The 25,117-nt window shown below is 42.4% G+C and overlaps 1 protein-coding gene across 1 annotated transcript; it reads right to left on the reverse strand.

Annotated features, from left to right (window-relative positions):
- Positions 1-2,047: 2,047 nt before the first annotated feature.
- Positions 2,048-20,794, reverse strand: LOC143287962 (alpha-tocopherol transfer protein-like). Its single transcript, XM_076596208.1, has 7 exons — positions 20,453-20,794; positions 19,525-19,758; positions 15,646-15,722; positions 11,212-11,328; positions 7,258-7,368; positions 5,838-5,939; positions 2,048-2,299 (listed from the first exon to the last, which is right to left on the reverse strand). Exons 1-7 carry the CDS (start codon positions 20,589-20,591, stop codon positions 2,147-2,149), a joined length of 933 nt encoding a protein of 310 aa, XP_076452323.1. The 5' UTR covers positions 20,592-20,794; the 3' UTR covers positions 2,048-2,146.
- Between the last annotated feature and the right edge of the window lie 4,323 nt (positions 20,795-25,117).

Raw genomic sequence — 25,117 nt, forward strand, 5'->3', positions numbered from 1 at the left:
CAGACTTTACAACTTTGTATGATAATGGAAAAAAATAACAAGTCAATATCAGGTATATAAAAGGAAAATGAGATCATTATTGCCTATATTACTCACTGCACATGTGGTGTCAATTTTGCAATAATATGCATGGTTATACGCAAGCAAAAAAGAAAGCTGATATAAAAATGGATTTGCAGAATGTCACTGAAAAACCAAGAGCGTCCCCTTAACAACTATCACAGAAATAAAATTAATCCAAAAACATGATATCAATACAAGAAATGTACATCTCAGGACATGTTCCATAAAAATGAAAACAACATCACAAGAAATATAGAAAAATCAACAGCTTTCACAATCAACATTCAATGGGCTCTGTGTGCCTTTTCGTACTGTGCACGTCTCTCAGTCAGGGAAGGTTAAAAGTGGCAGGGAGGGTGGACTGGGCCCCACCTTCCAATGTTTAGACCTGGACAAGTTTCAATTAACTGTCTGCCCCTGTGACTGTTAAACGGGTAACGGGACTTTTTAACTTCAAGGTGTGCGCACGCATGTGTGTGTGTGTGTGCATCAATGTGTGCATGGTTGTATGTAAGTATGGTGTGCACATGCATCTGCACCAATCTGTTTTGCAGGAGTACAACCTTCTCCAAAACTACCCATCAAGACCCAAACTGAGTGTACATTACATCTTAAAACCGAGATGATCACAAATAACCAAGACCCAACACCATACACTGTTCATGAGATTACTACATGTCCCCAGTGAACCTACCACGTCCTACAGAACCACACCTTGACTCCACCTAGTTAACCACCCACCCCCATACTTCTATAAAAAAAAATATTAAAAAAAAACATGCAGTAAGGACAACTTCCTCCCTAACCCAGTCGTTAACGACAACTCCCTCCTCCCTAACCCAGTCAGTAACGACAACTCCCTCCTCCCTAACCCAGTCAGTAACGACAACTCCCTCCTCCCTAACACAGTCAGTAACGACAACTCCCTCCTCCCTAACACAGTAACGACAACTCCCTCCTCCCTAACACAGTCAGTAACGACAACTCCCTCCTCCCTTAGTCAGTAACGACAACTCCCTCCTCCCTAACACAGTCAGTAACGACAACTCCCTCCTCCCTTAGTCAGTAACGACAACTCCCTCCTCCCTAACACAGTCAGTAACGACAACTCCCTCCTCCCAACTCCCTCCTCCCTAACACAGTCAGTAACGACAACTCCCTCCTCCCTAACACAGTCAGTAATGACAACTCCCTCCTCCCTAACACAGTCAGTAACGACAACTCCCTCCTCCCTAACACAGTCAGTAACGACAACTCCCTCCTCCCTAACACAGTCAGTAACGACAACTCCCTCCTCCCTAACACAGTCAGTAACGACAACTCCCTCCTCCCTAACACAGTCAGTAACGACAACTCCCTCCTCCCTAACACAGTCAGTAACGACAACTCCCTCCTCCCTAACACAGTCAGTAACGACAACTCCCTCCTCCCTAACCCAGTCCCTAACACAGTCAGTAACGACAACTCCCTCCTCCCTAACACAGTAACGACAACTCCCTCCTCCCTAACACAGTCAGTAACGACAACTCCCTCCTCCCTTAGTCAGTAACGACAACTCCCTCCTCCCTAACACAGTCAGTAACGACAACTCCCTCCTCCCTAACACAGTCAGTAATGTCAACTCCCTCCTCCCTTAGTCAGTAACGACAACTCCTTCCTCCCTTAGTCAGTAACGACAACTCCCTCCTCCCTAACACAGTCAGTAACGACAACTCCCTCCTCCCTATCCCAGTCAGTAACAACAACTCCCTCCTCCCTAACACAGTCAGTAACAACAACTCCCTCCTCCCTTAGTCAGTAACGACAACTCCCTCCTCCCTAACACAGTCAGTAACGACAACTCCCTCCTCCCTAACCCAGTCAGTAACGACAACTCCTTCCTCCCTAACACAGTAACGACAACTCCTCCTCCCTAACACAGTCAGTAACGACAACTCCCTCCTCCCTAACACAGTCAGTAACAACAACTCCCTCCTCCCTAACCTGGTCAGCAGTGACAACTCTTGCCTCCTGATCCCCCGAACTCACCCCCCCAGAACATCTGCTTCAGTGATCAGAAAGACTGGTGTCTCTCGTCCATCAGTTAATCCACGTTCAGTTTGCGGAAGGTGCCTCCCAGTGCCTCTGTGGCGTCTGCCTTCTTCTGCTCCTTGGCCGGAATGGTCATGTCCACGATGCCAAATTTGTTCTCCTCCACAAACTGCTGCTCACAGGCCAGCATTTCGGCCACCATCTCCTGTTGGTCACAACACAGGACAAAACACCACAGCATTTTAGAGAGTAGTAAATCAAAAACAAAAACAAAAAACACATCAAGTGTGTGTGTGTGTGTGTGTGTGGAAAAAGGCAAGTCTGTGTGTGTGTGAGAGAGAGAGAGTGCATTTGTGTTTGTGAATGAGAATGTGTTTGTGTGTGTGTGTGTGTGTTTTATCTTCAGTTTAACGTCTATTCACTATAAGTGTTTTTAGACGGAAAGGAGTAAAGAAGTGGATAAAGGAAAGGGAATGCATGTGAATATTAGTGTAAAAAAAAAAAAAAAAAAAAAAAAAAAAAAAAAAATTCATGTTATGTAACAGAGGAAAAGTATATTATAAGAAAAAGATCTAAAGAGATTGTGGTGTGTATTGAATGAGGTGTCATGGGAAGGAGAATATGTATATGCATATCAACAAGTATTAACCTATAACAATGTAAATATAAATAACAACATTAATTATAACACATCAAAGGAGGATACCAACTGGACTGGAGTTTAAAATTTCCGAAAACATTCTAAGCAATGAATAATCATTCAAAATCTTTTCAGTGGCTAATGAAATATTGGAAGAAACGTCATCAACTACATCTTTAGGAATTAACGGTCTTATGCTCGGACAATGAATGAGTAGATGACTTACAGTTATTTGCTTACCGCATATACATTTTATATTTTTAGAAAATTTTGTACGAAAGGCATTTAAACGAATTCTATACATTAGACTTGTAATTTGTCTTGAATGTGCTGCTGGTGTCAAATTGAGGAAATGTTTGGGATTAGCTGCATTCTTTGTGTTTACACAACATTGGTAATATTGATTATTTGAATCTATAAGTAATTTCTTAAATCGATTTCTAGAGACATTTTCTATACAACTAATGTATTCATGTAGATCTAACTGGATGTCAAGTTGTATTGCGCCTTCGAAATTACGTGCTGCTCTTCTAGCTGCTTGGTCTACCCACTCATTTGAAGATATTCCACAGTGCGAAGGTACCCAACAGAAAGTTAATTTAATGCCCTGTTTTGTCAGTTGGTGAATAATATGTTTTATTTCCATTGTCATCTCTATTCGCTTCTTTGAATTTGGAGATTCTATAGCTTTTAATACTGACTTCGAGTCTACACATAATAGAATTTCACTGACAGTTTTCGGAATGTCTGAAATATAATTTAAGGCCATAAGTATGGCTATAAGTTCAGCTGTGAAAATGGAATATTGTCTTCCAATATAGTATAATTTTTCTAATCTAAATGAAGGAATTACAAAAGCCGCTCCTGAATTACCATCTTCTAGAACAGATCCGTCTGTGTATATTTTTAGATAATTAGAATATTGATTTTCTATATGGGAGAGCACTTCAGGTTTTAACAAAAATGGTGACTGGTTCTTGGATAAATCTGTATAATCCATGTCAAAGGTAGCTTTACACTGCTCCCATTCAGGGACTGGTGAAAAAGTAGGTATTTTTGCAATTTGCTTGTCTCTTGATTCCGTAGCACTAATGATATCTGATGCAAATGTATTGATGGATGTCATAGACTGTATCGTCTTAGCTCGTTTAGCAAAATCTTTTTGTGAACTTAAATTAACTTCTTCTTTTGAAAAGGTTTCATATGCTAAAGATTTGATAACGAATTTCGCGGCTGAAGCTTTCCTTTGTTCATCAAGAGATAAAACACCTGCTTCTCTGTAGGTCCCTAAATTTGATGTAAGAATGGGCACACCTAGAGCAAGTTTATAAGCCTTACAATCGATGCATTGCAGCTTCTTTAACAAATGCAGTGGAGCACTGAAAAATACCTCTTGAGCGTATGTCAAGCGTGAACGTACGAGAGAGGTTGCGAGAGATATCAACGCTTTGGTATCTTGCCCCCAGTGCTGTTTACTAATTATTTTAAGGAAATTTAGACCTTTTCTTGCTTTGTTTAGTATATAGTCAATATGATAATTCCACGAAAGCTTTGAAGAAATATAAACTCCCAAAAATTTAACATATTGTGTATATCTGATGATAGAACCATTTATTGTAAACACAGGGAGCTTTTCTGGGTCTGATCCTGTGTTAAATAGCATCATATTTGTTTTTTCTAAGGACAATGATAAGCCATTTTCCGTCATAAAGTTGCTGATTTTATCAAGTTCCCGCTGGTATATTTTCTTTATGTAATTCAGTGTCCTAGTAGGCGTTTTATTTTTCATTGTCACCTTCATCCATGTGTGTGTGTGTGTGTGTGTGTGTGTGTTTGTGTGTGTGCAAGTGCATTCATGTTTGCATGAAAAAAGGTGTGTGTGTGTGTGTGTGTGTGTGTGTGTGTACGTTAGTGTCCATGTTTTTTCTCTCTCTTATTTGGCCCAACACTCAGCTTATATCACAGATTGACATAAGTTTACAGCTGGGCCAACAGCAAAGTGAGAGCTGTATTATCAATGGTTTCTCCAGTCAATGGGAAATCATTTACAGCTTGGTCTTTTGTGAAGGACTACAACTCTCAAACTAGGAGGCAAAATTGCACTGGCTCTTAGTGCTGCAGCCTTGTGGGCTGGTTGGCCTTTGGGAACCATCCCAATGCCGACTGTCTTAAAACCCTCTTGGCCGAGAGAGTGGGGATGTAACTTGGGCAAGACACTCTCCACTATAATCAAATTCTAGCCCAAATAGTCGGGACAGCAGTTGCCTCCTCTGCCGTTCTGATGGTCACAGTCGGACACAACTGACTATCATATATATATATATACCTTTGCATTATACCTAGCTGCATTCACGCATGCATGATCATTAATGCCTGATGACACTATCAACACCTATAGAGAGCTGAACTGTGAAACAACTGCCTTTCATTAATACGTAAATCATAACAGCTCATTTTGTATACTCACATTTGAAACCAGAAAAAATAGTTTTAAAAATAAACACAGACACTATTTGATCGTCCTGATATTTCTTGTATTTCTGTTTCTTTGACTCAAAGCACTGTGGCAAGGATTCGGACTCCAAAGTGCTAACAATTTTTTTTTTCGTTAAAAAAAAAAAAAATCAGATGGACAAAAACATATGGTCTGGAAAAAACAGCAACCAAACGAAAAGAAGTTAAATGCGATGCGATGTGGGAATTCATTTCCAGTGTTTCTTTCCTTCTGGTTCACTGGCATTTACGTTTTCACCCTGAGAGCCCCTGTATTTGTGTACAGGTGTATAACTGCCGTCACTAACTGCACGTCAGTCGCAGTGATAATGGCTAAAAAGGTTAAAAGACCCATTGCCTTTTATGGCTGTAGGGCGCAGTGGATTTATATCTACTGTGTCAAGGGCTCAGCTTTGGGAAGGCAGGCTGAGTACCCCCCAGCTTCTCAGGAAGTATTTCATTATCGTTATCATCGTCACTGTTCTTATTATGATGACGATTCCACATACATCATTAGAGAAGGGAGGCTGGGTACCCCCCAACTCCTCAGGTAGTATCTCTTTTTGGTTATCATCATCATTGTTCTTGTTACGATGACGATTCCACATACATCATTAGAGAAGGGAGGCTGAGTACACCCCAACTCCTCAGGAAGTATCTCACGGGGCAGGATCTCATGGAGCTTCTCCAGTTTGTTACCATGCATGTGGATCTGAAATCATAATGATCATGACAATAGTAAGTTTATCCAGGTAAATTTGAAATCATAATCATCATAACCATAATAATCAAAACAAATTTGCCAAGGTAGATCTGAAATCAAATTGATCATGACAATAGTAAGTTTATCCAGGAAAATTTGAAATCATAATCATCATAACCATAATAATCGTAACAAATTTGCCAAGGCAGATCTGAAATCATAATGATCATGACAATAGTAAGTTTATCCAGGTATATTTGAAATCATTATCATCATGATAAGTTTATCCAGGGAGGTCTGAAATCACAATCATAATAGTAATAGAAAAAATGTTTATTCAGGTAGATCTGAAACCATAATAGTGTAAATTCATATAGGTAGATCCAAAATTATAATCATCATACTCAGAATCAAAATAAGTTTATCGAAGTAGATCTAAAATCATAGTGTGTATGTGTGTGTGTGTGTGTGTGTGTGTGTGTGTGTGTGTGTGTGTGTGTGTGTGTGTGTGTGCAGTATATACATATGTGTGTGTGATTGTGTGTGTGTGTGTGTGTGTGTGTGTGAAGAAAAAAAGACACAGAAATTACAAGAAGAATTGTGGACCACAAGCATAATAATGAGAAGAAAACAAAACATAACAAACAAGGAAACCTACCAAGCATCACAAACTGTGCAGCAGTGTTTGTAGTGTGTAATTTTTTTTTGTGTTTTTTTTTTTGTATTTATATTTCTTTTTATCACAACAGATTCCTCTGTGTGAAATTTGGGCTGCTTTCCCCAGGGAGAGCGCGTCGCTATACTACAGCGCCACCCATTTTTTTTGTATTTTTTCCTGCATGCAGTTTTATTTGTTTTTCCTATCGAAGTGGATTTTTCTACAGAATTTTGCCAGGAAAAACCCTTTTGTTGCCGTGGGGTCTTTTACGTGCGCTAAGTACATGCTGTACATGGGACCTCGGTTTATCATCTCATCCGAATGACTAGCGTCCAGACCACCACTCAAGGTCTAGTGGAGGGGGAGAAAATATAGGCGACTGAGCCGTGATTCGAACTGTTGCACTCAGATTCTCTTGCTTCCTATGCGGACGCATTACCTCTCGGCTATCACTCCTCATATGTGCGTATGCATGTACATGTGTGTGTGTGCAAGTGTGTGTGTGTGTGTGCATGTGAGTGCACATGTGTGTTTACATATGTGTATGTCCCCTGTCTTTATCTTCTAAAAGAAAACTCAACACCTGAAATGATCATTCTCCACATGATACCCACCTCCTTCACATTATGACACATACAACAAAAATCTGGACGAACATGCACCACTCACTCTTTTCAAAAACTTTTCCTTCATGAACGGCTTGGCAATGGCAAACATAGCATCCATGAAGGTTGGCTCATTCAGGTAGTGGGCTGCCCTGAAGCGCATTGGGAAAGCGTCCTGAAAAAAACCCCACTGAGGATTGTTCGAAGTTCGGCTGACACTCTACACATTGAGGAATGAAGTTTAGCTGACACAGTACACACTGAGGATTCTTTGAAGTTAGCTGACACAGTACACATTGTTGAATAAAGTTCAGCTGACACAGTACACATTGTTGAATAAAGTTCAGCTGACACAGTAGACATTGCCGAATAAAGTTCAGCTGACACAGTACACATTGTTGAATAAAGTTCAGCTGACACAGTACACATTGTTGAATAAAGTTCAGCTGACACAGTAGACATTGAGGAATGAAGTTTAGCTGACACTGAACACACTGAGAAATGAAATTTAGCTGACATTGAACACACCGAGGAAAGTTTAGCTGACACTGAACACACTGAGAAATGAAATTTAGCTGACACTGAACACACTGAGGAATGTTTAGCTGATATTGAACACACTAAGAAATGAAATTTAGCTGACAATGAACACACTGAGGAATGAAGTTTAGCTGACACAGAACACACTGAGGAATGAAATTTAGCTGACACAGAACACACTGAGGAATGAAGTTTAGCTGACACAGAACACACTGAGGAATGAAATTTAGCTTACATAACACACTGAGGAATAAAGTTTAGCTGACACAGAACACACTGAGGAATGAAATTTAGCTGACACAACACACTGAGGAATGAAATTTAGCTGACACAACACCCTGAGGAATGAAATTTAGCTGACACAACACACTGAGGAATGAAGTTTAGCTGACACATAACACACTGAGGAATGAAATTTAGCTGACACATAACACACTGAGGAATGAAATTTAGCTGACACAGAATACACTGAGGAATGAAACTTAGCTGACACATAACACACTGAGGAATGAAATTTAGCTGACACATAACACACTGAGGAATGAAATTTAGCTGACACATAACACTGAGAAATGAAGTTTAGCTGACACATAACACACTGAGGAATGAAATTTAGCTGACACACAACACACTGAGGAATGAAATTTAGCTGACACATAACACACTGAGGAATGAAATTTAGCTGACACATAACACACTGAGGAATGAAGTTTAGCTGACACAGAATACACTGAGGAATGAAATTTAGCTGACACTGAACACACTGAGAAATGAAATTTAGCCGACACTGAACACACTGAGAAATGAAATTTAGCCGACACTGAACACACTGAGAAATGAAATTTAGCTGACACTGAACACACTGAGGAAAGTTTAGCTGACACATAACACACTGAGGAATGAAATTTAGCTGGCACAGAACACACTGAGAAATGAAGTTTAGCTGACACAGAACACATTGACGAATGAAGTTTAGCTGACACATAACACATTGAGGAATGAAGTTTAGCTGACACATAACACACCCAGGAATAAAGTTTAGCTGACACAGAACACACCCAGGAATGAAATTTAGCTGACACAGAACACACTGAGGAATGAAATTTAGCTGACACATAACACACTGAGGAATGAAGTTTAGCTGACACATAACACACTGAGGAATGAAATTTAGCTGACACATAACACACTGAGGAATGAAGTTTAGCTAACACATAACACTGAAATATGAAATTTAGCTGACACAGAATACACTGAGGAATGAAACTTAGCTGACACATAACACACTGAGGAATGAAATTTAGCTGACACATAACACTGAGAAATGAAGTTTAGCTGACACATAACACTGAGAAATGAAGTTTAGCTGACACAGAATACACTGAGGAATGAAATTTAGCTGACACACAACACACTGAGGAATGAAGTTTAGCTAACACATAACACTGAAATATGAAATTTAGCTGACACAGAATACACTGAGGAATGAATCTTAGCTGAGACATAATACACTGAGGAATGAAATTTAGCTGACACATAACACTGAGAAATGAAGTTTAGCTGACACATAACACTGAGAAATGAAGTTTAGCTGACACATAACACTGAGAAATGAAGTTTAGCTGACACATAACACACTGAGGAATGAAGTTTAGCTGACACAGAATACACTGAGGAATGAAATTTAGCTGACAGAGAACAAAAAGACACAGAATGGGGGTGCCCAAAACTACGCTCAATAATGCTTCACTATCACTATGCTGCTTGAATTTCAGTGAAAAAGTGTAATGTTTTGTATGTTCTTCTTCTGCGTTCACTCGTATGCACACGAGTGGGCTTTTACGTGTATGACCGTTTTTACCCTGCCATGTAGGCAGCCATACTCCGTTTTCGGGAGTGTGCATGCTGGGTATGTTCTTGTTTCCATAACCCGCCGAACGCTGACATGGATTACAGGATCTTTAACGTGCGTATTTGATCTTCTGCTTGCATATACACACGAAGGGGGTTCAGGCACTAGCAGATCTGCACATATGTTTACCTGGGAGATCGTAAAAGTCTCCACCCTTTACCCACCAGGCGCCGTCACCGTGATTCGAACCCGGGACCCTCAGATTGACAGTCCAACGCTTTAACCACTCGGCTATTGCGCCCGTCGTTTTGTATGTTCAATTCAAGATACTCATCGTGACCCTGTGGTGCAGACTCTGGCAGAGGTCGGATTCCTGTCCTGTGCAAAAGTTGCTGCTACCCTATACCTGCTAAACAGAGACTATGTGTGTGTTTCAACCTGGTGAGGGAATTCTCTCAAACCTGTCCTTCCTGCTATCTCAGATAATTCCTGACAAATCTGTGAGACGAGTGCTGATAAACTCAAGCATGACCACCAAGCTTTCATATGCACTAGAAATGATAGATTTCCATGAGAGATTGCATTCTCAGTCTGTCAAAGATCCTGCATACTGTTATTAATGTCGCTGTCATAGCTGGTGAACGAATAAAATTGCATAAAGTCATGTGTTTCTGTGTATCTTTAGTTGTGTTCAACTGAAGTAGCAGTGGCCTGTGTCTTCTTCTGCGTTCACTCGTATGCACATGAGTGGGCTTTTACGTGTATGACAGTTTTTACCCCGCCATGTAGGCAGCCATACTCCGTTTTCGGGGGTGTGCATGCTGGGTATATTCTTGTTTCCCTAACCCACCGAGCGCTGACATGGATTACAGGATCTTTAACGTGCGTATTTGATCTTCTGCATGCGTATACACACGAAGGGGGTTCAGGCACTAGCAGGTCTGCACATATGTTGACCTGGGAGATCGTAAAAATCTCCACCCTTTACCCACCAGGCGCCGTCACCGTGATTCGAACCCGGGATCCTCAGATTGACAGTCCAACGCTTTAACCACTCGGCTATTGCGCCCGTCAGTGGCCTGTGTGGAAAGGCAAGAGATTTACCACAACATGGAGCCTGAAATGTGACTGTAACAGCTGAGAATCAAGTCCTGCACCAGCACTGTCTTTTGCAGACCTCACATCAGACAGTTGAATGAGCTGATTAGCAGCAATATCTACCTTTCTCCATTGTCTTTTCGTAACAAGACATCCAGTTCCCTTCTCACTGTGCGGTATTCAGACATGTCATAGGACATTTTTTTCTTTGTACATCAAAGATGCAGCTGCATAAGTGAACACAAGGGAAGTAATATACTAGCGGCGGCTACCAGCTGCAGCTACTTTCGGTTTCCCTGCTTGGGTGGGAGTGTTGTTTTCTACCGGGCAGGAAACAGACCACTGCCAGAGTCAACACCAATTGGTCATGGTATAGTATGTGTCATCAAACTCCGCATAGACGGATAGTAGTTTGCACAGAACAGGAATGTCAGACCCCTGCCGGAGTCTGCACTAGTTGGGTCACGGTTAAGTATGTGTAATTAAACAAGGATTTTAATCACAATATCAAGCAGCTGCAAAGCGAACCTGGTACAAGGTGGCCTCTTTACGGGCAACAGAAGGTGTGTAGTGCTTAGCTTGGTGCCATCCAAAGTCCTTCAAGTCGGCAATAACTGTCAATCCACACACCTGTGTCTCTTCATCCTGGAAAATAACACACGTGTTAACCAGCACGCAGAATGTCAAGGGATAAAGGCAACATATACACCAGTTGCAAAATGTCACCAATACATGCACTGTTTTTTCCAAACTTCAAAAGAGACAAGGATTAACCTTTGTGCAAACCTTTTTCATTTATTTATTTTATTATTATTATTATTACTTTTTTTTTAATTTATGTACGCTTATAGTTACTTCATCAAGTTTCTGTGACTTATACATACTATTATTAGTAGTAGTAGTTCTTTTTATGTATCTATCTATTATTTATTCACCTTTTCTTTTCTTTTTTTTTCTCAAGGCCTGACTAAGCGCGTGGGTTTACACTGCTGGTCAGGCATCTGCTTGGCAGATGTGGTGCAGCGTATATGGATTTGTCCGAACGCAGTGACGCCTCCTTGAGCTACTGAAACTGAAACTGCAAACCTGCAGTACTACGTTCACTTTTCTTTCTGTGCCATCATCATCATCTGTGGTGTTCCTCACACCACACTCATCCGGAGTCCCCCACCCACACCCACAGCCACGCCCAGGTTCATCTACAATACAATACAATACACAAACTTTATTGTCTATACTTTGGTACAGAGATTTTCTTTTTGGCAGCAGCACATGTCCAACATAAGAAGAACACAACAAACAAATAAAATGAATAGAAAATAAAAAGATAAATTAAATGCACCAAATGGAAATAGCTATATACAAATATACAGATTACTGAAATTTACGTGCCTCTCCATCTCAGTCAGCCAAGCCGCATTGCACATCTTCACACACACACACACACCACGCACACACACACACATACACTCTCTCTCTTCCTCTCTCTCTCTTCACAAAATATGCAACTACAAAGATCATAGTTCATTTAAAAATCAAATATCACCAGAGTAAGACAAGAATTAAACCAAAAAGCAGCACTTCCATAGTTCACATAAAAAAAATAAAAATAAAAAAAGAGGCATCACAGAACAACTTTCATTCATTCATACTAATCAAAGCCCTAACACAACATCTACTACAGTTCAACCCCATTAGTCCACAGGAGCCTATCAATGCTGGGTTATCTGGAGGCCACACACCAGAGGAGACCCTGTACTGATGCTGAGTCATTATGGCAGTGTTCAGTAGTGACTGTTCTGATTCAACATACACAGCACACCACCTGCTGACGACAATGATCACTTCGTTGTGGAGCCAGACTGAGCAGAGTGAGCCAGACTGAGCAGAGCAGAGTGAGCCAGACTGAGCAGAGTGAATCAGACTGAGCAGAGTGAGCCAGACTGAGCAGAGTGAGCCAGACTGAGCAGAGTGAGCCAGACTGAGCACAGTGAGTCAGACTGAGCAGAGTGAGCCAGACTGAGCACAGTGAGTCAGACTGAGCAGAGCAGAGTGAGCCAGACTGAGCACAGTGAGTCAGACTGAGCAGAGTGAGCCAGACTGAGCAGAGCAGAGTGAGCCAGACTGAGCAGAGTGAGCCAGACTGAGCAGAGTGAGCCAGACTGAGCAGAGTGAGCCAGACTGAGCACAGTGAGCCAGACTGAGCACAGTGAGCCAGACTGAGCAGAGTGAGCCAGACTGAGCACAGTGAGTCAGACTGAGCAGAGCAGAGTGAGCCAGACTGAGCAGAGTGAGTCAGACTGAGCAGAGCAGAGTGAGTCAGACTGAGCAGAGTGAGTCAGACTGAGCAGAGTGAGCCAGACTGAGCACAGTGAGTCAGACTGAGCACAGTGAGTCAGACTGAGCAGAGCAGAGTGAGCCAGACAGAGCAGAGTGAGCCAGACTGAGCAGAGTGAGCCAGACTGAGCACAGTGAGTCAGACTGAGCACAGTGAGTCAGACTGAGCAGAGCAAAGTGAGCCAGACTAAGCAGAGCGAGCCAGACTGAGCAGAGTGAGTCAGACTGAGCACAGTGAGTCAGACTGAGCACAGTGAGTCAAACTGAGCACAGTGAGTCAAACTGAGCACAGTGAGTCAGACTGAGCAGAGCAGAGTGAGCCAGACTGAGCAGAGTGAGCCAGACTGAGCAAAGTGAGCGACGGGCGCAATAGCCGAGTGGTTAAAGCGTTGGACTGTCAATCTGAGGGTCCCGGGTTCGAATCACGGTGACGGCGCCTGGTGGGTAAAGGGTGGAGATTTTTACGATCTCCCAGGTCAACATATGTGCAAACCTGCTCGTGCCTGAACCCCCTTCGTGTGTATATGCAAGCAAAAGATCAAATACGCACGTTAAAGATCCTGTAATCCATGTCAGCGTTCGGTGGGTTATGGAAACAAGAACATACCCAGCATGCACACCCCTGAAAACGGAGTATGGCTGCCTACATGGCGGGGTAAAAACGGTCATACACGTAAAAGCCCACTCGTGTGCATACGAGTGAACGCAGAAGAAGAAGAGCAGAGTGAGCCAGACTGAGCAGAGTGAGCCAGACTGAGCAGAGTGAGCCAGACTGAGCAGAGTGAGCCAGACTGAGTGGGGACCACCACCACTCCCCCAGCAACAGTCCCCTAGGAATCTGCCGAGATTGATGACTTTGACAGGACTCACCACAGGCACAGAAGTGGAGGGGAAATGACATCCAGACTGAGATCACCATGAGATCATAGCATAAAAGGCCACAAGTGCTAGGGACACAAATGCCTAACCAAACAGATTAGAATTAACCTATGTCTTTCTTTTTCTTTCTTTATATAAATATATATATATATATATATATTTTTTTTTTTTTTTTTTTTTTTTTTTTTTTTTAAACGTTTCACACCAAGATATACAAACACTTTAAATCATCTCTTTTTTCCTTTTTTTTTTTTTTCACTTTTGTTTTGTTTTGCACTGTCTCATATTCTGGTCCTCTCAGTGACCTTACCCCCACACCACTCGCCCTGTTCACCTCATACATAGCCACAACTTGACGACTGATTCTGTCAAATATTCTACATACTGGACAGACTGCACTGTTCCCCCTCCTGGAATTAGCTAAAAATGTTATTCTTTATAAAATAAAAAAGAATTTATAAAAATATTCACATGGAACAGCATGGTTCAGTATTGGAGTTGTGGCATTTGGAATTGGAGTAGAAGGAAAAAACAAAGTCTTAGAACAGCACTGTTCACCACTTAAGTTGTAGTATTCGGAAGTGTAGTTAAAGCAAAAAACAAGTCTTAGCTTGAAAACACCTTTGGGCAATGTTTCTACAAGTTCTAAATCAAAAGAACTAGCCACAGACATTTTCTTGATGGAACTGATACACACATCAGTGTGAAATGAGTAACATCTGCCCTCGTCAGAAATGTGATACACAGAATCCCAAAGGAAAGATTCTGAGACATCAAACACATTAAAATCTGATCTTGTTCTCGTAACATTTTCTTTTGTTGTTGCTGTTTTCAAACCAAATACTCAGAAAGTAATTCAAGACCCATGGAAGACAACTGTCATGACACCAAATCTGGCTGCCACAATGTACTTATTGTAAAGGGCAGATTTCCTGTATGGTGTGGCTGTATTACGGTATTCACTGGAACTCCATTTGTGGAGAAAGGCTAGTGGTGCACAAGCGTTTAGGCGCTGAGGTGAATATGTGTTCACGAGTTGTGTTGTTTAGTGCACCAACACAGTAACACAACCACACTGCCACACCTTGTAGGAAACCTGCCCTCCACTCTTCTTCTTCTGCGTTCGTGGGCTGCAACTCCCATGTTCACTCGTATGCACACGAGTGGGCTTTTACGTGTATGACCGTTTTTACCCCGCCATGTAGGCAGCCATACTCCGTTTTCAGGGGTGTGCATGCTGGGTATGTTCTTGTTTCCATAACCCACCGAACGCTGACATGGATTACAGGATCTTTAACGTGCGTATTTGATCTTCTGCTTGCATATACACACGAAGGGGGTTCGGGCACTAGCAGGTCTGCACATATGTTGACCTGGGAGATCGTAAAAATCTCCACCCTTTACCCACCAGGCGCCATCACCGTGATTCGAAGCCGGGACCCTCAGATTGACAGTCCAACGCTTTAACCACTCGGCTATTGCGCCCGTCTGCCCATTACAATAAACACATTATGACAACCAAACTTAGTGTCATGACAACTATGTTTCCTTGTCCAGTGATTTCTTCCCCTTGACAGCCATCAGCACGATTCTTGGCATACATGTACATGCAATTTCTAAAATCTAATTTGTTTTTTTTCTTTAGAAAAACTTCTCTTTTTTTCTAAAGCTGTATATTTGATGGTGTATTCTTTAATTTTTTTTCTTTTTCTTTTCCAAAACTTAAAGCTTTCCAGGATTACTCACTTCAATCATTTTTGACATAATCAGAAAATCGTTTCCAAAGAATTCGTCCATCGGGTGTTTGGCTGGATCCCACCTTCCTGCAAAAGAAACAGTTAAAGTGTATACATGTGGGTGTGGGTGTATGGGTGTGCATACTGCAATAGTGGTGTGGATCAAACAGCCTTTCTCAGTCCATCATGTGGATTCCCTAAATGTCTCTCTTCTTCTTCTTCTGCGTTCGTGGGCTGCAACTCCCACGTTCACTCGTATATACGCGAGTGGGCTTTTACGTGTATGACCGTTTTTATCCCGCCATGTAGGCAGCTATACTCCACTTTCGGGGGTGTGCATGCTGGGTATGTTCTTGTTTCCATAACCCACCGAACCCTGACATGGATTACAGGATCTTTAACGTGCGTATTTGATCTTCTGCTTGCGTATACATACGAAGGGGGTTCAGGCACTGGCAGGTCTGCACATATGTTGACCTGGGAGATCGTAAAAAATCTCCACCCTTTACCCACCACGCGCCGTCACCATGATTCGAACCCTCAGATTGAAAGTCCAATGCTTTAACCATTCGGCTATTGCGCCCGTCCTAAATGTCTCTCAAAACACACCTTTTTTCATTCTGCCTTCCATCTTGTTAACTAATGTGTTCCTTGGGCTTCTGCTGCTTGTTTGTGTGTGAAGTACTTGATGCAAACATACTAGTAGTAGTAGTAGTAGTAGTAGGGACTGGATTTTTGGCTTTAGGCCTCGCGGCCTATTTGTGTCCCCTCATTATTTTTCAACTTTGTTTAGGTCTGATTACATGCCTATCTTATAAAATAACATTACATTCAATCCACACTAACGAAAGGGTCTTTCAAATTTAGGGTCTTCATCTAGGAGTTTTTTTTAAAGCTGTTGATATCTGGTGCATATTTTGTATTAGTAGGCAGCGCATTCCAAAAATTAGCAATTCTGAAAGCAAAACAAAACTTCCGTTTGTTAGTACTGCAATGCCTGATTATTGCCTTCATTATTTCTAGTGTAATCAACTTCTGAGAATTTGAAATGAAAATGCACATTAATATAATCATAATTATGGAATATTAAAAAAAAAAAACTGAATTAGGTTTCTTCTGATCTTCCTTCCTCTGAGTGAGTGTAATTGGAGATTATGTAATCTTTCTGTATAGTTTAAGTTTTTGCACTCTCTCTGGGTTTTAGTTGCTCGTCTTTGTACATTTTCTATCATTTTTGACTGTCTCTTGAGATGAGGGCTCCAAATCACATTAGTATATTCAAGGTGGGGACTAACAAATGCTTTATATAACTTGATAAATGTCTCCTTTTCTATAAAGGTAAAAGTTCTCCCGATGAGTGCCATCATCTGATTTGCTTTGTTTACAACTCTGGATGTGAGGATCAAAGGATAAATCTTTATCAAAGGTAACTCCCAGATCTTTTTCTTCATCACATGTATTTATTTTCTTCATTTCATCATTCACAATCATAGTATATTCAAACTGGTCATTCCTTTTGCCAATGTGCATCACCTTACATTAAAGTAAAGGTTCCATTCATCTGACCATTCTTGTAACTTGTTTATGTCCTGTTGGATCTTTGTGCTGTTTGTCGCCTTATCATATATTTTTGTGTTGTCTGCAGATATTTTGCATGTGGTTTGAGTCATGTCAGGTAAATCGTTAATGAACACAGTGAATAATATGGGCCCTAGAATACTACCCTGTGGAATTCCACTTAAAACCCCAGATTTCTTGGATCTCTCTTCTCCAACTCTCACTAACTGTGACCTTCCTTTAAGAAAACTTCTAATCCAGTTTAGAATATTACCAGTCACTCCATATGCTTTTAGTTTAGTTAGCAGCCTTTCATGAGTGACAGAATCAAATGCCTTTCTAAAGTCCAAGTATATTATATCAACTGACTCCCCATTATCTATCAGTTCTGTTAGGTTATCAATTACTTCTAATAATTGTGTGACACATGATCTCTTTTTCCTGAATTCATGTTGGCATTTAGCATATAACTATAAGTCATTTTCAGTAAAATGAGCAACTACCACATCACTTATAAAGCTCTCCAAAATCTTATATGCAATGCAAGTCAAGCTCACTGGCCTGTAATTACCAGGATCTGTTTTGGAACCTTTTTTGAATATAGCTGTGAACTCTGCAGCCTTCCAGGCAAAGTGCCTGCTTCTAAGGATACTGATGGATATCTATAGCTTTCTGTTGTTAACACCACAATTAACTCACTCAGTACGGCCAGTCCTCTCTTCTCCTCTACACAGACCCCTCGGATGTCCAGTGGGTGTCTGAATGACCCAACCTTTAGCTTCCGTCGTCAGAACTGTGGTATTGTTTGTCAACATTCACCTCTTCAGTATAAGAGCGTTCCGTTTGCAATATTTTGATGATGGTAATTGGGATAAAACGCTGTTAACGTCGTCTCTCTCGCCGTTCGTATGGAGAGAGTTAAGCTTCCTGCCTGGGAGGAGTGAAATTCAATCTGCTTTATTTTCATTGTTATCATCATTATCATCATAATTATTATCATCATTATTAACAACTGTCTTACAGGACAGTACTGCAAACCTTCAGCTTCTGCAATACAGAATAGAATATGTCTTTTTTACCAAGTGTACCGGGGTCGCAAGGAATATTGGGGGGGATAGTACATAGCAAGATACAAACATAAATCGAAAATCATACACAAACATAGATACAGTAGAAATAAGACAAATACAAGCGCATATCAATATACAAATTTGTGCATACTTACGCATGCACGCACTGCACACACACACACACACATGCACGCGTGCGCACACACACACACACACACACACACACACATATACACACACACACGTTTGAACAGAAGCTACATATTACATGTGAATGGGGCTGATGACTAGATAATCAGGTAGATGGTTGTTGGTTGCACAATTCTATTTATCACACTGAATTTGTTTGAGAGACAGAGCATTGACCGCTTTGGGGAAAAAGCTATTGGAAAAGCGATTGGTTTTCGTCCTTATACTTCTGTACCGTTGACCAGAGGGGAGCATCTCGAAAATCCTAAAAGCTGGATCTGATTCGTCCTGGCTGATTGATTTTGCTTTTTTGAGTAGCCGCTTATAATATATGTCTTCCAGAGAAGGTAGATCAGCCCCGGTAATCTTGGTGGCAGTTTTTATGATTCTGTTAAGGGCTGCAACTCCTTCCTTGGAAATGTTTCCGTACCAAACAGTAATAGCAAAGGTTAGGACCCTTTCAATGACTGTTTGGTAGAAATCAACTATGATTTCTTTTTTAATTCCAAACTTTTTGAGGCGCCGAAGAAAGTACAGGCGCTGTTGTGCTTTCTTAACAATTTTTTCCGTATTTTTCTCCCATTTCAAATCGTTGGAATGATCAGTCCGAGAAATTTAAAGTCGCTGATGATCTCTACTTGCTTGTCTTCAATGACAAGTGGTAAGGGGTCAGATCTGGTCTTCCTGAAATCTAGAATTAATTCTTTGGTTTTTGATATGTTGAGTTCTAAGTTGTTTTGATCACACCAGCAGACAAGTTCATGTACTTCTTCCCTATATTTTGACTCATCACTGTTCGTATATGAGATAAAGTGTGTGTAAGTACATGTGTGTGTGTGTGTCTCTCTGTGTGTGTGTGTGTGCGTATTTGCATGCTTGTGCATAAATCTGTTAAACTGTTAACAGATGCATAAAGACTCCTAGTCCTATATATATAACACACCTACTCATCAATTACCTTCCTTTTCTCTTTTTAAGTCTGATGTCACTTTATATAAAACAACTTCAAACAGACGACTACTACAATACTACCACTACTATAATACCACTACTGTAACTTTCCAATTGAATACCTGGCCTGCAGTAATAAATACGGCTGCCGTCCGGGGCCCGATGTTTCAGCAGTCCGGAATGCCCACTTTCCATAAGGGGCTGCACTCGCTTTGGGGTCAAACCATCAAATATTTCTGGGTAGTCTTTTTTCATTTTGTAGAAGGTCATCACCTGCTTGAACGTGCGTTCCTGGTCAAACTTTTTGCAGCGCAGAAACCTCAGCAGGAAGCCATCGTCTGTACGACCCCTGTACCCTACATAAACAACAAAATCTTAAGCAGGTCTGAACGATCATACTTCATGTAGACTGCAAGGAAAATGACAGTATCTTTGGGAAGTGGGAATATTATGTTATAGTGTGTCAGGCACCAATGGTAGGTTAAATCAATACCAAAACATATGCTAGACATAATTGCACTGATGTAACAGAAACATCATTATGTTGTCTGGACAAGTAAACAATCCTCTGCCTGTTATCCTACTCAACCCCTACCCCCACCACTACTACCACCTTTAACAATTATAAATAAAGGGCTTATCTTAAACTGTCTTTTGTAAGAATAACAATATAAAAAAAAAATCAATAAAAAGATGGAAGGGCAGATACTGAGATTGATAAATCAATAAATCAACAATTCACAGATAGATCCATAGACACATCTCTAAGTAATTCCAGGCAAACAGGTGTTGGGGTTCAAACTAGTTTGGCCATTAAAGAATATCAGCAAAGTTACAAACCAAAATTAAAATAACACAACAAATGTCGGCAACCCTTAAAAAACAACTGGCCATTCAATCTTAATCATCTCTGTTGATTGTAAAGTCTGCACTATTATGATGGATACACACACACACACACACACAGAGCGCGCATTCCGCTTTGGTCTTTTGACGAAGTGCGTCACAAAAGTTTTACGAGACTAAACTGTTTTCGAAATGTGTACTTACCTGGCACTTGCTCCAAGCGCTCTCGCAGTGTTTTTATCTCAAGATGTCTGGTTTTGGGATCTTCATGCAATTCTACCTCCGCCTTTTTTAACATCGCTGGGCTCAATGTGCACGTGTACGGTTTCGAAATCGAAGACATGATTTGTGATTACCTTTCTGCAAGTCCGACAAACTTACTCGTGGGACTACGTGCTTGAATTCTCGTGTTTCCTTGTTTATCTTGTTCAGTGCAGTCTGCAAGTTTTTATCAAACTGGTGTCTCAGAGCGTTGACACTGGAAATAAGAATATTTGTGCCGACGCTCAAAACTGCGACACTGTGTTCAAAGTCAGTCCAGATCAGTCTCTTCGTCAATGGTTCATGAAAGGTCAATGATCAGATGATAATCAAAAACTGTGTCCTCGTGAAATTCTGTCTCAAAAGTTGCCCGTGTTGTGGTTGCTCGATCGTTTATAACCCATTCCTGAATATCCTTGATTAGGATACGACAATGTAACAATGTATTGGTCTATTCTGTACATTTTATATTCAGCACAGTCGATCAATTTGTTTAACACATAATCATATGGGCCTCCAAATGGCCACTTTGTATCCGAAACAAACGGATTAGCGCAATCCAAATTTCGTCTTTTGAAATCACCTTTGCTCGGTCGACACCACGCCACATCTGTCCAAGCTTGGAATTTGTCTAAATCTTGATGCAGAATCGGCAAAAGTTTTTGCATCAGTGATGATTCTACACAGTCTGGAAGGTCATCTTTCATTTTATCGAATGTTATACAGAATACACCTTGCAACCCCTGTGAAGTGAATGAGGGAAGATGAACCGTGAAATGGATAACTTTCTTCCATCGCATCCAGTGTCTCTCAGTTGCGGTCAAAAAGATTAGCCAGCACCTGTACATGGGAGCCCGACGAGAGACTGAGTTGACGTTGCCAATCCTCTTCCTTTTAACAAACTGCACATCGGCCAAAGATCAGTTTCAGTCACTACCCTAATGACTGATCCTATGACTCCCATGAGACTATCCAAGTGCCGTGCAAGAGTCAGAGATCAACAACTTATTGGGACAGGTTGGGGGATGGCATTCACCCAGACTGCAACGCCACGGTCTCAGCCCAACTTTCGCTACACTTCAGGCAAGGCCATCTGACCTCGGAGCCGTTCTGAGCGACTGACAGGACCTCATTGGAAGATTGCAAGTGTCACACCATAGCCAAGATGGAGGCCTAAGAAAAGGTGCCCAAAAAACCTCAAACCATGTTCACCCTGGCCAGCCACACCCTGGAGATCCTTTTCATTCGGGCCCGTACAAAGAGAAAGAAAAGAAAAAACAAAGAACGTTGCCGCAAGATGCTGGAATTTAGGGACGTCCTGGAAGTATAATTTACGGCACAGACCTCAAAGGGAGACTGGGATTTTCACCGATCCCATCTATAGTCAACGACTTGAGTGAGACTCGCTGTGCCGAAGCCACTCTGTGTAACGAGCACTTGGACTACACTTTTTACGAACGTTTAAAACTGTCAGTGTACGTAGCGTGCGGTGGTTATGGAAAAAGAACATTCGCGCACAACTGAAACGGAATCCCTAATGGGGATAAAAACGGGTTATACCATGAAACCCACTGGACATCTGCCGTGGAAGTACCTCACAAATGCAGGCACCCCAACTTGGTCCAGCCCGACTGAAGTAACTGCGAATTAGTTACGAGGACCTTATCTCATAGCTGCTCCGTAAGCATCAAGTTTTCTGGGAGGGATATCAGTGTTGGTTGATAGTCATTCATGATGGACATCATGGACCGGATGTGGGGTCATTTTCAACCCAAAATGATTGCTTTTGCTTCAACAGGCGTGGTCAGAGCCAACTGGCTACTAACCACCAACAGTTGCGCCACCCACCCCTAACACGCATGACACCCTGAGCTAACAGATATGGCACTGATCGATTATCATCGTCGGAATCATGGGGGCTTCATCCAAGAGTGCACGTGTAACTCACCCGACCATTGCGTCGCCGATTTGACAGACCGCGCACCAGTATTCTCAAGCTGAAGGTATTCGTTTCCAACCCGAGATCGCCCCAACTGCTGGCAGGATCCTCAAACACGCTCAACATCAACTAAAGATAAAAGCTTAAACGCTGAACAGTCCGGAGAGACTGCTGAGATCGTGTGGATGCCTTGGTCTCTGCAACCAGAATGTTGGAGTGCCTGTATGAGCGGATCCCTCAGCTTGCAGAGATCATCTTAATGTTCACAGTTTTCTCCAGGACCAATGGGTCCCTGCACCAGAAGCCGACTGTTTTGATGAAAACTGTGATGAAATCAGCAAACTTGGGAGAAAGCGCGGTCAGCTGCAATCAACCCACCTCAACCGCGACATGTAGATCGGCAAAGAGCGATGCGCTAACCATTTCGCTACCTTTCACCACTTAGCCGCTGCGGCTAATAGGGCTGAGTGTGACAAGAACTGTGAGTTCAGTGGGATTTGTGACAGGTCAGTGTCATGAAAGGTTTAGATGTGGCCTTTTCTTAGAGTCACGGCCCCACCCCCCAGCCCCCCCCCTCCTCATGCATTGTAAAATATCCAGTTGCACAAACATTTGGATGGCTCGAGCACTTCAAACAGCGTCTTAAACCCCTTCCCCATAATGATAAACCATAACCGTCTCAGATCAACCCAGTGTCAACGAACATGGACGAAACCGCTGATACACTGTCTATGACAAACCAGTGATCACCGTTCTGGATAAACCAGTGGCAAAGCACCTGGCTCAAACCATACCAGTGATGGGTCATACCAGGATCACACGTGATCGGGATCTACATACTTCACCATCATAGTGGAAAAGACAGAATCCCCAGTGTATCAAAAGCATGTATCATCACTTGTACAAGGACAAACCAGGAAGGTCAAGCCAGTAAACCACCATTGATCCTTGGTCCCATCGCAGTGACATGATACATACCAGGATCCTACTTAACCGCTCACAGTCACACCTTGACCAAGGATCATTTGCCTGAGAGCCATGTGGATTCCGGAAAGAGCGCGAACCACTGACATGGTGTTTGCTGCAAGGCAGCTGCAAGAGAAATGTCAGGAGCAAAATGCTGATCTTGTTCTCCACCTATGTCGACCTCACTAAGGCCTTCGACACCGTGAGTAGAGAGGGACTGTGGAAGATCATGGCCAAGTACGGATGCCCTCGGAAATTTATTTCCTTGGTCAGCCAATTCCATGAAGGCATGCAGGCTCGAGTCCAGGAAAATGGTGAAACATCTGCTCCTTTTGCTGTCACAAATGGTGTCAAGCAAGGCTGCGTCCTGGCTCCAACGCTGTTCAGCCTCATGTTCTCTGCAATGCTTACTGATGCCTTCAGAGATGGCGATGTTGGAATCGGCCTAAAGTACCGAACAGATGGCAAGCTGTTTAACCTCAGAAGGCTTCAAGCAAAAACGAAGGTCATGACAGACATCATCAGAGACTTTTTGTTTGCTGATGATTGTGCCCTCAACGCTGGATCTGAAGCTGACATGCAACTCAGCGTCGACAAGTTTGCCACTGCCAGCAGGAACTTCGGCCTTACCATCAGCACGAGGAAAACTGAAGTTCTCCATCAGCCAGCCCCAGGGAAACCCTACGTTGAGCCCAACATCACAGTCAACGGTCAGAGACTCAGTGCGGTGGAGCGGTTCACATACCTTGGCAGCACACTGTCACGAAATGCGACCATCGACGATGAAGTGAACGTCAGGATTGCAAGAGCAAGCGCAACTTTTGGTAGACTCAATGCAAATGTCTGGAACAGAAGAGGCATTAGTCTTGAGACCAAGCTAAAGGTCTACAGAGCAGTAGTTCTCCCCACACTACTGTACGCCTGCGAAACTTGGACAGTGTACCAACGACATGCCAAGAAGCTGAACCACTTCCACACAACATGCCTCAGGAAGCTACTGAACATCAAGTGGCAAGACAAGACCCCAGACACAGAGGTGCTCGCAAAAGCCACCCTTCCCAGCATCTTCACCATCCTGATGCAGTCCCAGCTTCGCTGGGCTGGACACGTGGCGCGTATGCCAGACCATCGGCTGCCCAAAAGGCTCTTCTATGGCGAGCTGCAACAAGGGAAGAGATCACACGGAGGTCAGAAGAAGCGCTTCAGAGATACTCTGAAAGTCTCTCTGAAAGCGTTTGATATCAACCCTGACTCCTGGGAGGAATCTGCAGTGGACCGTGACAAATGGCGCGCTGCTGTGCACAAAGGCGCCAGGTTGTGCGAGGCCAACAGGACTGCTGCAGCTGTTCAGAAGAGGCAGGCCAGAAAGTCACGGGCAAACAAGCTCCCTGACAATGATATGCCTGTCTTTGTCTGCCCCAACTGTCAGCGAACATTTCGTGCGCAGATTGGACTATTCAGCCATCTGCGCACTCACAGATAGATTCATGAGCATCCTTCCCCCCACCCCACCACCACCCTCCCCCCATCCCCCATCCCCCATCTGGATGACAACGATGGTCATCATCGATCTCGATGGACACACCACCACCACCATCTGTAATATAATTGTGGTGTTGTACAGGACTGACAACTGGAAAGGGGGAACGTGACGGCAGTATTCAAGAGGGGCAACCGTAATATTCTGCTGCCAACTACAGACT

The sequence above is a fragment of the Babylonia areolata genome, chromosome 12 (genome assembly GCF_041734735.1).
Source record: "Babylonia areolata isolate BAREFJ2019XMU chromosome 12, ASM4173473v1, whole genome shotgun sequence".
Lineage (NCBI taxonomy): Eukaryota > Metazoa > Mollusca > Gastropoda > Neogastropoda > Buccinidae > Babylonia > Babylonia areolata.

Coding starts and splice junctions, on each gene's coding strand:
- LOC143287962 (XM_076596208.1), bottom strand. CDS start 20,591: ATGTCTTCGATTTCGAAACCGTACACGTGCACATTGAGCCCAGCGATG. Junction 7,369..11,211: donor AAGAGGCCACCTTGTACCAG/GTTCGCTTTGCA, acceptor GGTTTTTTTCAG/GACGCTTTCCCAATGCGCTT. Junction 5,940..7,257: donor AGGAAAAGTTTTTGAAAAGA/GTGAGTGGTGCA, acceptor TTATGATTTCAG/ATCCACATGCATGGTAACAA.